We start from the raw sequence: 13,447 nt of genomic DNA on the forward strand, positions 1-13,447 counted from the left end.
CTTGCCCAGTGTGACTGGAGTCACCATTTCCTTCCCACAATGCTCCCTATGCTGATACAGGGCTGATAGGATGCTTGCAGGCAATGAAAAATCCTTTGCTGCTGTTAAATCCTGTGTTGTAGCACAGCAGCACAAACGGGGGCTGAGTGTCTGGCCCAACATGAGAAGTAGCTAGTGTTCAGCATTAAATATGCCATAACAGTTTCTGGAAAACCATAAACAAGAAAGAAAGGGCAGTCTCTGCCCCCTTCCATGTGGATGCCTTGCTTGAGCTACTTTGGAAATACTTAGGCTAGTAAGCGTCTCAGAAACACTACTCTTACTCATCGGTATCCGTGACAGTTTATATTTCATTTGACACTTCACAGACGCATCATTCTGTAAGGCTGCTGCAGTAAATCAGGTTATTAGAAGATCTTTTTAATCCATAGAGATTATTTCCTCTCTCCTTTCTGAGTTATAGAGAAAAATCCATGAAGCCTATCAATGAGGCACAGGAGAGAGCCTGGACAAACCCAAACATTTGGAGAGTCTGGCATTGCTAGAAAGATGAAAGAGCTCCTTAAATGAAAGGGTGCCAGAGACATTTTTAGCAGAGCCTCATTCCTGAGCTGTCCAATTAGAACTAAGCAGGACATTTTTTACACAAAATGAAATAGCTGCCTTCCCTTATAAAGTAAAGGCACGTACAAACTTTGTCTGCTCAGAGTAGAGGGGTTACTTTATTTCCAGTATTCTACAGGAACTAGGATAAGGCTGCAATTTCTGGCCTTTACCAAAACAGTATGTCATCTCTTAACTAGTCCACAGTATTCTGAGACAGCAATCTTTAGGGTACTGGTACCAGTACCAGTAGCCTGATTCCCAGGCAAATTAGCTATAGAGTTACTGCTAGCATGAATTTATGAGTTCATATTGTGTCACTATCACATCTCCAAAATTCACACTGTATATTGAGTTAACACCATTAACAGCAAAAGGAATCAGTAGTAGATGCATTGGTGTGGAGTTTGAAGAATAGTAAACAATTATGTGCCAGACCTCATAGTCACCAGAATGGTGCTTGGTATCTGTGAGAACAGCTTGAGGGGGTGAGGGAGGGTGGAGCTCCTTATGTTCTCCATCGTTTTGCCCTTTCTCTTTGAATGCCACCCTTACTGGGCTTACAAATGTGCTAGTAAGGACAAGAAGGCAAAGGTCAAAGAAATACACATGTATACATACTTCATATGCAGGAACTGTGCAATTTCAGATTCTGTTTAGGTTCCATCTTTTGTCTGGTATTAAGGAAAAACATCCCTATATTGTGAAGAAAAAGTACAAGTCACTTGGCTGCGTTTTCCTTCCATGTCCCTCCTACTATTCCTATGACAAGAATTGAGGGTAAAGAGAAAAATTGAGATCCGTAAAGAGAAAAATGTTTAATGCCTCTCCTTTTCTTCAAAATGATGTTGTTTTCTTGTTCTCTAGTCTGTCTGCCTGCCTTCCTCTGTCCCACAGGCTGATGTCTATAGGGACCAGTCCGGAATTGTGCTTTGGTACATAGTGTCTTTATATTTTTGGTGCATCATTGTGTTTCATCATTAAACCACTTTTTTCCAGTCCGTGTCTTGATCTGCCACTTGTACCATGACAGGCACAGTACTTAGCAAGTACATTTTCCTTCACCCAGAACATGCATCCAATAGCAAGCCTATCCTTTTCATTGCCACCTTAAAACACTCCATCATAGCAATCCTTTTTCTGACCATATTGCTCGTTTCTGATGGGGTTTCCCCAGCTCACTGCAAAGAACACTTGTAACACTGTATTTCAGAGGCCATCAGTTTTTGTGTGCTGACCTTTTTGAAAGTCCATATCTTTTTGAGGTTTGGTAGAAAATATAGATGTTTTGAGTAGTTTGATTTTTGTGTCTAGGGAGGCTCCTTTGCCTCTTTCTGTCAGCCTCAGATCACCCAGGGCTGCCTGCTCCCGCTGTATCCTTCTTACAATCTTAGAGAAACCCTTGTCCTGTAGATAGATATGTGAAGCTGCCCATCATGTTACTGCTTACTTTAATGTTTGCATGGTTCTCGTCCCTTTTCTTGCAGAAAACTGTTTTTGTCTATGTCCACATTGATATGTGGCCCAAACCAGTTATATGGCTAATGCTGTGGAGAGTGTCTTCTGCAAATAACAGATTGATGTAATCAGTGAACTTCAGGGTATAATATATATCCTGTGGCATTGGGTTCCAGGGCTGGGGAACTCAGACCTCCAAGCCTTTGGGGTTTTGTCAGGTTGTTAGACTTCACCTGTGCGTGACTTGTCTTAGCCTCAATCTAGATAAGAACCAGAGATGATACTACAGTAATTGGCCATAGAAGAAACAGAAGGATTTAGAAAGTATGTGATAGAGCTTCTTCTCTTGGTACAGTACACAAATCTAATTCAATGCATAAAACTCTGGGCAGACAAGTGACATTTTTCATGCCATCTGACCCGTAAAAGCGCCATGTCATAACACATATGCATAGTTGAAAAGGACTTTTTAAATGGCCAATCGCACAAAAAAGTAACCCTCATTTACTGTCTCATTAAATCAGGTAGTAAATGAAAGTGTTTTAAATTAGAGCACCTTAGGGAATTTCTATCCAGGTCTCTATGAAAGTTATTTGGTATGTCCTGGATCTGCTACAGGGAGGAGGCAAGAGTCCCTTCCCTATGCAGCCAGTCGGCAAATGGGGGAGGGAGAGTAGCTGGGCAACAATCGGGTGGGGGGTGCCCTAAGTGAGACCCCTGCCCAGCAGGAGAGGGTCACTGGTGCCCCATGTCACCAGTGGGCAGGGGGTAGAGGAAATGAATCATGGTTGGTTCTTTGCAGCCAGCCGGCAGGCAGGGGTTGGGGAGCAGCTGGGCAGTGATCAGGCTGGTTGGCTTCCACGGCAGGCTACAGCACCCTCTGCCTCCTGGCCTCGGCCAGCGCATGGAGGCACTCAGCCTCCACCATCAAATACTGATTGTCAGATAGTTTCGATGACACTGTAACTTTAAGTGCGTTGTGTAAAACGCAAAAAGTTATGGTGTGGTTGAGGTGGCCTTCTGTAACTTCTGTAAGCATCCTTCATGTATATATGAGGCTTGGTTATAATCAAGGTATACTTTTTCCCTACTCAGCATTTCAACACAAGATCAATTGACAAGCTTTACCTGCAAGTCCCTAGTTGGGCAGAGTTTATGGCTGGAGGCCAGGGCCTTTACAACCCTTTCATCTACACCAGTGTAAATCAGTACATTAGTAGAATTATGCTGGTGTAAAATCAATAGCATAAAATACATCAGAATCAGGCTCGGGGTGTCATCAGAAAAAGGTCCTGTGATACAAAAGCTGTTCTCCCTTTTGCATCTGAACTTTGTGATGTACAGACTACTAGACAGTACCAACAAGTGTTTGAGTACTGTTTTTCTTCCCTGGGGTTGACAAGAAAGGGCTTGTTTTTATTGTCAGGGTTGGGTTTTTTTCTTCTATATCATGTGCCCGGACACCATGCTGATAGGCAAAGGAAATAAAAAAGCCTTACAAAATGCCACAATTTGTTAATGTCTCACCCTCAAAAGTTTCCTTCCATTACAAGATACATTCTTTTCAGACCTGTTTGTTTCATTCTCAGTCCTTAGTGTTTGTCCATTTGCTATCTGTACTATTTACCTAAATCCTTAAATCTTTACATGAGAAAAATTCCTAATGAGGCCTTATGGGAGCTTTCCCTGCATTAAGATGGCATGATTAAACAGCAAACTCACACACACAACAGGTACACAGCCAGTTACAGGAGAAAGCTCATAAAGCAGAAATCTCATTAGGGTTATCAATGTAGACCTTTGATAGCTTTTTGCTTGGACCATTTTGAATTTTATAACAGTTAAATTGTACATGGTTAAATTATCGATTTTGTTTCTGGTCTTTCTTCAGTACCAGCATGACAGCAAAGGTGTGTTGACCATAAAGGTTCTGCACGAAAGCCTGCCTGGCTAGAGAACAGCTGGCCACAGCTGTAAATCTAATCATTTTCTGAAAATAAGCTTCCAGTATGTAAGTACAAATTCTTACTCTATTCACCAAAATTCAATGGTTGCAGAACTAGTTAGGGGATCACAGATGGAATGGATGTTATCATGAGAGTGCCTGACAGTGCCATAGCAACAAAGTTTGGTGCCTAAGGCAAAGCCTGCAGCAGCAGTCCGCCCTCACTCCGTGCACCTAACCGGGGCGGGGGGGCACACGCTGTCCCCTGCTTGCCAGGAGTGCACACAGGGGTGGGAGCCACCCTTCCCCCATCCCCGTGCCCCCGAAACGACCTGCTTATGGCTCCATCCTGTGCCCTGCCCCAGCTGGGCAGCGCCTGTTGGCACCCCTTTGCTTTGGTGCCTGGGGCCATCGACCTACTCACCTCCCTGCCCCTTCCCCCTTACTATGGCACTGGTGCCTGACATATAAATTTAACACACCAAATGTGTGGAACTAAAAGAATTTGCTTGGCATTTACAATATTTTGAAATAAACTTGATGGGGAAGGGAGGGGAAGGCTGGTAGCAGAGAAGGAAACCCACCCCCAAACTTGTTCCCAAAGGATTATCATTTTCTTACTTTAGTTCTGCAACTTCTGCAAATCAAAGTGTTTGTACTGTGCCCTACATAACTCCATACCTCAGAGAGATGGGCAAGATATCTTCCAGATATCTACTCTCTAACAATGCTCAGAGTACCAGAGTAAAAAAGAGAACACTTTAAAGAATGTTGGTGGCAAGATACAGCAATTTGTTTGCTTACCACAATCGGTTTCACTGCTTTTGCCAACTAAGCTTTAATGAATTCACACAAGGGGGAGTGAGTGTGTTTTAGAAGCCTTCCTCTTCACTCCTTATGCTTCTGTGCTACTACGTAGGCATGTGCATCTTTTTTTTTGTTGAACACTCACTCCAACAGTGGGCGTTTGTCACTGCTACAGTATCTCTCAGTGCATTTTAGCCCTGAAGTTTTAACGTGTTTATCTTACCCAGCTGAAGCCTCCTCCTGTTTCGTAAGTAGTACAGCGGAATGCAGTGGAAGAGACCCAAGGTCTGCGGCCACCCAGATGAGAGATTTTTGTGTTGAGGTCCCTATATGGCTCTGTTAGACTTCAGCGCCATCTCTTAGTTCTTCTCTGTTCCTTGTTTGGGAAGTCAGTGGGAGGGGAACTAGGCAAGGAGCTATATAACCTAACGGCTTACAGATGCAGAGTGCACCATCCTAGAAGAGCCGTCCCCAGCAAAGAACTCTCAGGGTAAGTGGCAATGAATGAACAGTGTGACTTACAGATTTCATCAGCACTTATTAATAAAAGTTTATTAATAACAGATGCTGTTCAGTAGGATGCAGTGTTCTGGTATTATTTGCTCACATTTCATTTTAAAACAGCACTGGTTAAAATGACTATGGTGTTTATATTAACCTTTATTTATAAGATATTTTACAGTTCAGCCTAGTCATTTCACGTATAACATTGACAGGAAACCAATCTTAAAGGAATATTGAATAATATTTCAATTATTGTTTTTGTTTGAGAACAATAAGCTAAATTTACTTATATCTGCTTTGGATTGAATCTAGTTCCTAGGTCTAACTATAAGAAGTGACTGGGTTAGGTTTTTTTTCCATAGATTTGTTTCAATGGTGTAGAATTACTTTAGACAGGAAAATGCTTTGAAAATATGCTTTTAAATGGGGGGAGAATGTGAAAAACATTATTGCTACTGTCTGGAATGATATAATGTCTGTTTGCTCCTCTGGGTCTGCATACAGAAAATGACCGTGGGTTGCAAAATACCAAACATTTCATTGAAAGGAACAGGTTACAAGTGGACTGCTCCCCATGAGACTGGAATCATTTAACAGTCAGCTGCAGGGCCTGGTGCTGCCAGCGCTTCTCTCTCTCTGTCTCTCTGACACACACACACACGCACACAGGAGCAGGATGACTAACAAGTAAACTTCTATTTTACCCACCTGAGCTGGAGAGGGTACTTTATCCCATGGTATTGTGCTAGATTTCCTACTGTAAGATGTTAGTATGGCACGCTGCAGCAGTCCTAAGCGGTTGAGAGCTGGCTGGTGGCAGAGAGGCCTGCCTGAAATCAGTCAGCTTGGATTTCTTCAACTTTTATGCTTTATTACTAAATATGGTTTTCATTTAGAATCTCCTAAGCTCTGAAACATTGCATTCCCTTCCCCTCCTCCCACAAGTGATTTTTGGCACAGCCCGGGCTGCACTGCTTTGAGCAACCCCTTGACCTCCAAACTCCATTCCGAAAACAGACACTTGGAAGTCTATTTCCTAATTAGGAAATGGTTTGTTCCAAACCGGACTGTTCATTCATGGTAGCTAAGATCTGCTCCATTGAGTAAATGCTTAAACAGACATAGCCTCCTTTCCCTCAAACATACATAATTGAGGACAACTGCATCTCCCCTCACTTTTTCCAATTAAGACCAGTACCTGCAGCACTTAGATTAGGATTTCTGTATTGTCTTTTCTCCTGGAAACCAGCATCTATGCAGCTTACAGGAAAACTGCTGCGGTGTCTCTTTTAGACTACTCTTCAGCAGAATGACAGCCCAGCTCAAAAGAGGAGCATCTGGAGAGCGTTCCCTTTTCACTCGAGACTAGCTGTTCTATACTTCCTTTCCCATACATCGAAGATCCCTCTAATCTGACTCCCACTTTATTCTCCATTTGCAACACCTCATTGCTTGAGGTTCTTAGTGAATGTATCTTTAGCTTTTACTATCTCAGTTATAGCTTTAAACACCTATTCACAGAGACCTCTGAGCCAGACACTTGATCCAACTCTATTCAAAAGATTCTCCCCCACATTATAAACTGCTAGCAAACACTTTCCTCTTCAGTGTTGAGTGAACATTGTACCTGATATAGAAGACCTTTTCATTCCTATAGCTATCCATTTGAGCAGTGAATTTGAACTCTCCTAAAGTTTTAAAACTCTATCTGTCCTGCAAGGCGCTCCCAATTTTGGAGGATGAAATCCGTTGCATACCACTGAACTGTTGCATGCCACTGCTACAAGGAAACAACCACTCACCCCTTCCTACAGAACTGGTGTTATATAAGGGTCATTATTTCAAATTAAAGTTTCAAAGGAGACATTTTATTGTAAGCTGTCTTTTAACGATATTCTTGCTCAGAATGGTTGCCCTGCCTGTGCAGATCAATACCAGTCCATTCAGGTGGTTGTCTGTCTTCTAGGCTTGTGCAAATGTCTGCAGAATTTTTCTGTTTTGTTTATAGGACCATTTTTGCCCGAAAGGCCCGAAGACATTGACACAGAAGATGTGTGAGGAAGAGGATAGCACTGCACTGGTTTGTGACAATGGGTCAGGACTTTGTAAGGCTGGCTTTGCTGGAGATGATGCTCCCAGAGCAGTTTTCCCTTCCATTGTGGGTCGTCCCAGGCACCAGGTAAATTACCAGTTCCATTACTTAAGTACAGCAGGGTGGATTTTATGGGCTGTAATAGAATTAAAGGAGTTAGAAGTGACGCAGAAGCAGGAGAATCATTAACCACAGCTCCCAGTGCTGCCTTGGGAGTCTCCGATCTAAGAACATACCTGCCTCAATCCTTTTTAGTATGAAACTAGCAAATTGACCGACAGTGTGGTATAGCTGCAAGCTGTTCTATTTTAGGATATTTAATGCTCTAGGACAAGCTGAAACAAGGCATCCCCTCAAGGTGTGCATACCTGTATTAGGATATGACCTAACTTCTCATGGGAGGAGTCTTTTTCAGAAAAGCTTTCAATATCACTTTCTTCTATGTTTTGCCTTGACATTAGCTCAACTAATATTTTGGCTGCTGGCTTCCTTGCTGTCCTAGCAAGTGAAACTGGTTAAAAATCATGCAGAAATGTTTGTAAACATGTTGACCACCACAGAATCTGGTAGCAAACAGCCCCAAACCCTCCCAAAATTCTGCACTTTTATCCCTGAAATAACATTAAAATATTTTACACTTTGTTCTCCTTGACAGAAATATTCAATAAGCCAGTTTTTTAGTCTCCATATTTGTAATATGACAAGGTAGCTTGGTTATTTAGTGGCTCTTCATCACCCAAGAATCTAGTGCTGGGAGAATCCTTAGTAGCCATGTAGACTAGCTTTAGGGTAGTGCTGCATTAGCAACTGGTTGCAGAGCACACTCGAGGCAATGGAGAGGAAACCAGTAATTTAATTTGGCTGCAACCAAAAGCAGCTGCACCTGCAAAGAAGATATACTTTTCCTGGTTTTGTCTCCAACTCTGAAAAAAGTCACTTGTTAAAGTTTTGAAATACATCTGTTCTGTCTCTGACAGAGTAGTGAGAGTTACCCAAACTGAAGCAACTGCTGATTTTGAAATCCCTTCACTTACCAGACACGTCTTTGCACAACACTGCTGGGCTTCTGTTAAGTTAAAAGTGCCTTATATTGTCAAAAGAATGTGTGTGACCCCAAATCTAAGTGCTTGTAGCGGGAGGGTCATAAGCATTTATCTGTGGGGTCACTCACATGATCTAGTGACATTCCTGTACTGGCAGAAGTTCCCCCACAGATTAGTGTCAGTTTACCGGGGGGGGGTGTGTTTTGTTTGGTTTAAATCAAAGCTGTGCTGCAGTCACATGATTATATGTTAGTTAAATTTTGCTATGACTGAACAGTCTCTGCTTCTGTGTTTGTGCATTACCTAGAACAGGGTCCATATCCTACTATGAACTTTTGGGCATTACTATAATTCAGATTATCACTTTCTGCAAACAGTGTATTGATGGAATTCATTGTGCAAAAAACCAGCAGTTTAACTGTAATGAAAGTGATGCTCTCAGTTCAGTAGGCAGCTGAAAACAGCATTCTAGTATAATTCATTGCTAGCTTTGCATGAGACACAGCGCTGTCACTCCACTGGATACCTAATGCAAAATACTGGATCAAAGCCATCTCTTTCTGAGAAGGATCAGTGAAGAAGCAGAGGTCTGTAGTATATAATTATCTTATTCTGATAAGACAAGTAATTAAATCAGCAACAGTTATACTTGCTTGATTCAAAGTTGTAACATTTTTAATATGGAGGGAAAAATGTACGTAGAGAAAGCATAAGAGAAATTTAAAAAATATATTGCTCATTGCTTACCACTAGATGGCATTATATAGCTTTAGTTACTGCATTCCAATGTTTCAATGCAACTGATATGCTTTTTACTGATTACTAAAAGTATGTATCAGATAATCATTAAAAATGTAACTACTTATTTTGCATTATAGTGATGAATTTAAAATGACTTTAATAAGAATCTGAAGTCCTGAGATTTATGAAGTATTATTGTAAATAAATTGAAGATGCAATGCAATTTTTTTTTCATTTTTTCCACATTACAATTAATAAAAATGATGGTTCTGGTATTAGTATTAAACACATGTTTTGTAAGCAATGTCATTAGTCTGGAAAGTGATGTTATTGGTTTATTTCACAACTAAGGGTTACATTATTTATGTCATTTTTTAGGGAGTGATGGTTGGTATGGGTCAAAAAGACAGCTACGTAGGTGATGAAGCTCAAAGCAAGAGAGGTATCCTGACCTTGAAATACCCCATAGAACATGGGATCATCACAAACTGGGATGACATGGAGAAGGTATTTCAACATTTGAAAGCTTGTGTCAGGTGTAGATAGAATTTTTCAGTACAGGAGTAAAAGATTAGAACATTAATTGTATCACAGTGTCATGATATCTAGTAGTATTTTATTTCACATGAGAAAATTACTAACAACTGAAGCTGAACTAGTACTTGTTAGCATTTATGCATCACTTTACAGCTCATCATTGTTCTGTGTGATGTGTGTACCTTGCTAATTACTCCTGGCATAAAACATCTAAATGGCTCCTGGCTGAGGTGGGAATTCATACATCATTGATTCTAATGTTCACTAGAAAGCATTACAAAATACTGTAGTGAAGACCAGTTGTGAACATCAAGAACTGAGCATTGCCCAGAGGGATGCCACTTTCATTCATAATTCATTCCATCAAAAAAGAGTAATGTTAGCTTTGAATTTGTCCACCAGTACCATTTTTTTTTCTCATGGATGTTTCTCTTTTCCATCTGAAATACGTTTTTTTTCTTGACCAACTGGTCCAGGTTCTTTCAGCTGGCTGGCTGCTTTGTGCATTTTTCACAAAACCCAGAATTGGTTTTGGAAATCAGTGTACACACACACACACACACACACACACACACACACGGAGGTCTTCCAAATAAGTTACTATATATAAAGTATCGGTGGTAAAAGCAAACATTTTTCACAGTCACTTCGACATTCAGTCATAGCCACTTAGGACAGCGGCCTGTTAAATATTGTTAGCCAACATCTACTGCTAGAAGCACTTGCAGTTGTGAGGCAATGGGAACATTGATCCTGAAGGTCTCTTCCAAACCTGTGATTCTGACTATTTTGTGCATAGTCTGAAGTCGTGACACTTCGGTTACAAATTGTTGGTTGATGATATTTCTTCACTTTGCCTCTTTTCACCGTGTTTTTAGATTTGGCACCATTCTTTCTACAATGAATTACGAGTCGCCCCTGAAGAGCATCCAACTCTGCTTACTGAGGCTCCACTGAATCCCAAAGCCAACCGAGAGAAAATGACACAGGTAATTACATTGCTTTAAGGAACATTATATTGGCATTACAGAATACTGACAAAGGCTAAGTTGCTTCACTTATGCACAGAGCAATGTACAATTGGAGGTATCAGATAACATGAGACAAGAAACAAATGATACACATTGGGACACAGGGAATCACATGAGCAATCACCCATCTCGCAACTCCACAGTAAGTTAGAGGTTGGGCTGCTGCATTAAACTAAGTGTCTATGCTTTAACCTGTTTTAATTGGATTTCCTAAATATAACTTAAAATAATTTAAAAGCTATAACTTGGTGAAAGGATTTTACATCATAAGATCAAACTGAACACAGCAATGAGAAATATTCACTGAAATAATTTCAAGCTTTGTAGCTTAAGCATGGTTTTAACAGGATCACTTGGAGTACTTGCAACAGTTTTACTGTCATGTTGTTGATATCCCTGGCAATGAATCTGTCATGGAAGCAAGGGGATGCAAGGTGGCCAGTTGTCCAATTTGCTTATTTTTGTAGTTTGAACTTTTTTACAAAAGACGGGTGCCAATTAATATGTTTTTGAAGTTCAGCTTTTCAAACTGGCTTGAAGTGAAAGACTGTTGCCCTTTAATGAGCAATGCTTCTTTTACATTGCTTGGTCCTAGACCGTTTTAGAAACAAAATGTGCACTAGTCATACTGCTTGGTTTAATGTTTTTGTCCACAGATCTTTTCACTCAACTCTGAATATGGACATGATCAGTTAAAAAGTAGAATATGAAAATGTGTGGTTTGGGTTTTGTTTGGGTTTTTTTAACAGTAAAAGTTCTGGTGCAGTTGATACCTGTTTGTAGTGACATGCTGGTGACCTAGTGTGTATGTTGCTCCTAAGCAGCTGTCGCTGTTATAGGTAGTATTATTTGAATACACACATGGAAATTGTTACTAGGGAGAAATATTGCTAGTAATAGATTGTTGCTCTTACTAGGTGCTGCAAATAAGCATGGACTGTTATCAACTATTTGATGAAACCTGTGGGAACCACAGCCACAAATGGACTTAGTCACTGCTATGCTCAGCATTACAGCATCTTAATGTTAAGCATATAGGCCCCCCATGGTGGAATTCACAGCCTTTAGATCCATATACGATACATAAGGAAAGTTGGGAACCTCAAAAAGAGACCTACACAGGAGTACATGTGTTATTTGAATGCTTCAGGTGATATAGGCAGAATATTTGTTTTGCAGATACTGATTAGGCTTCAGCATTAAACAAATGTCAAGCTGCTTAGTCCTGCTAAGATGCAGGTACTTCTGGTTATGTCCAGAAGCAGAGTTTAGGCATCTGGGAACCTCTAACATACAATGTTAGATACCTACAAAGTTCTGGAAGGTCCAGGGTAAGGTAGAAGTTGAGCAAGGTTCTGAGGATTATAATTTTGGATTTTGGCACTTAAATCCCACCTACAGTCTTTGCGGAGTTGGGCTTAAAACAAATAATACATATTGATTAATATATGGTGGTACAATCTCAGCCCCTCTGTCAATGTGCATATATGAGAGAGAGTGAAAGCAAGAACATACATATGAACAAATATGAGAAATGTATAGAAGTTAGAGTACAATTTACAGGAATCTATTTCAGCCTCCTTTTTTCTCTAATATTTTGTTTCAAATGAAGAAAGTCATAGAGTTCCACTAATTCAGTATTTTGTTTCTTTTCAGATTATGTTTGAGACATTCAATGTACCAGCCATGTATGTGGCCATTCAAGCTGTATTGTCCCTGTATGCTTCTGGACGTACAACAGGTAGGTGAGGTGAGGGAGTGGGAAGTTTAAATAGTTTAAAAAAGAAAAGTGTGTGTGTGTTTGTGCATGTTGGGGGGGGGGGGGGGGGGCAATCTGAAGGCAAATTACTTTTGGGGGGAGGGCGCAATCTGAAGGCAAATTACATCTGTATTGTTTTCTCAAAGGGATTGTGCTCGACTCCGGAGATGGTGTCACCCACAATGTGCCAATTTATGAAGGCTATGCTTTGCCTCATGCCATCATGCGTCTGGATTTAGCTGGCCGAGATTTAACAGACTACCTCATGAAAATTTTGACAGAACGTGGCTATTCCTTTGTGACTACTGGTAAGAACCAGTCCTAACCAAGGACAAGATTTGCTTTGTGTGTAAAATTTGTGATAGCCTTCAAGGATCATTGGCTATTCTAGTATTGTATAGAAGCATAAAGAAATGGAGAAGAATGTAAGATTCCCATTTGACATTACTAAATGACTATCTTTGAAAGGAAATACTGTGTAAGGGCTGCTTAGATACAGTGATCTGTTGAAAAACAAGATTTTCATTCCCATACCCTGTTAAACAGCTGAGCGTGAAATTGTCCGTGACATCAAGGAGAAGCTGTGTTATGTGGCCTTGGACTTTGAAAATGAGATGGCCACTGCTGCCACTTCCTCCTCTCTTGAAAAGAGCTATGAGCTGCCTGATGGTCAAGTGATCACCATAGGTAATGAGCGCTTCCGCTGCCCTGAGACCCTGTTCCAACCCTCCTTCATTGGTAAGTTAATTGATGTCTTTCATTGGTAATTTATGTTGCAGTAACTATCTTGTTGTCCCTGGGCTCTTGTAACTCTCATCTGTTCCCTGCAACACATTCACTTCAGCATACACAGGTGCATATGTTCTAGTAACGAAATTGTTATAGCACACCATTCATGAGCTGGAGCTAACATCTAGTCATGGTTCA

The 13,447-nt window shown here is 40.8% G+C and overlaps 1 protein-coding gene across 1 annotated transcript in view; it reads left to right on the forward strand.

The window, feature by feature from the left end:
- Window positions 1-5,092: 5,092 nt before the first annotated feature.
- The window catches only part of ACTA2 (actin, alpha 2, smooth muscle, aorta), a 12,446-nt gene continuing 4,091 nt past the window's right edge, over window positions 5,093-13,447 (forward strand). The window contains exons 1-7 of the mRNA XM_006028992.3: window positions 5,093-5,303; window positions 7,326-7,496; window positions 9,572-9,700; window positions 10,609-10,719; window positions 12,418-12,502; window positions 12,667-12,828; window positions 13,067-13,258. Of these exons, the coding sequence (XP_006029054.1) occupies window positions 7,368-7,496; window positions 9,572-9,700; window positions 10,609-10,719; window positions 12,418-12,502; window positions 12,667-12,828; window positions 13,067-13,258 (808 nt within the window). The 5' untranslated portion in view covers window positions 5,093-5,303; window positions 7,326-7,367. The remainder of the gene's footprint in view (window positions 5,304-7,325; window positions 7,497-9,571; window positions 9,701-10,608; window positions 10,720-12,417; window positions 12,503-12,666; window positions 12,829-13,066; window positions 13,259-13,447) is intronic.

The sequence above is a fragment of the Alligator sinensis genome, unplaced genomic scaffold (assembly GCF_000455745.1).
Source record: "Alligator sinensis unplaced genomic scaffold, ASM45574v1 scaffold557_1, whole genome shotgun sequence".
In the NCBI taxonomy this organism is placed as follows: Eukaryota; Metazoa; Chordata; order Crocodylia; family Alligatoridae; genus Alligator; species Alligator sinensis.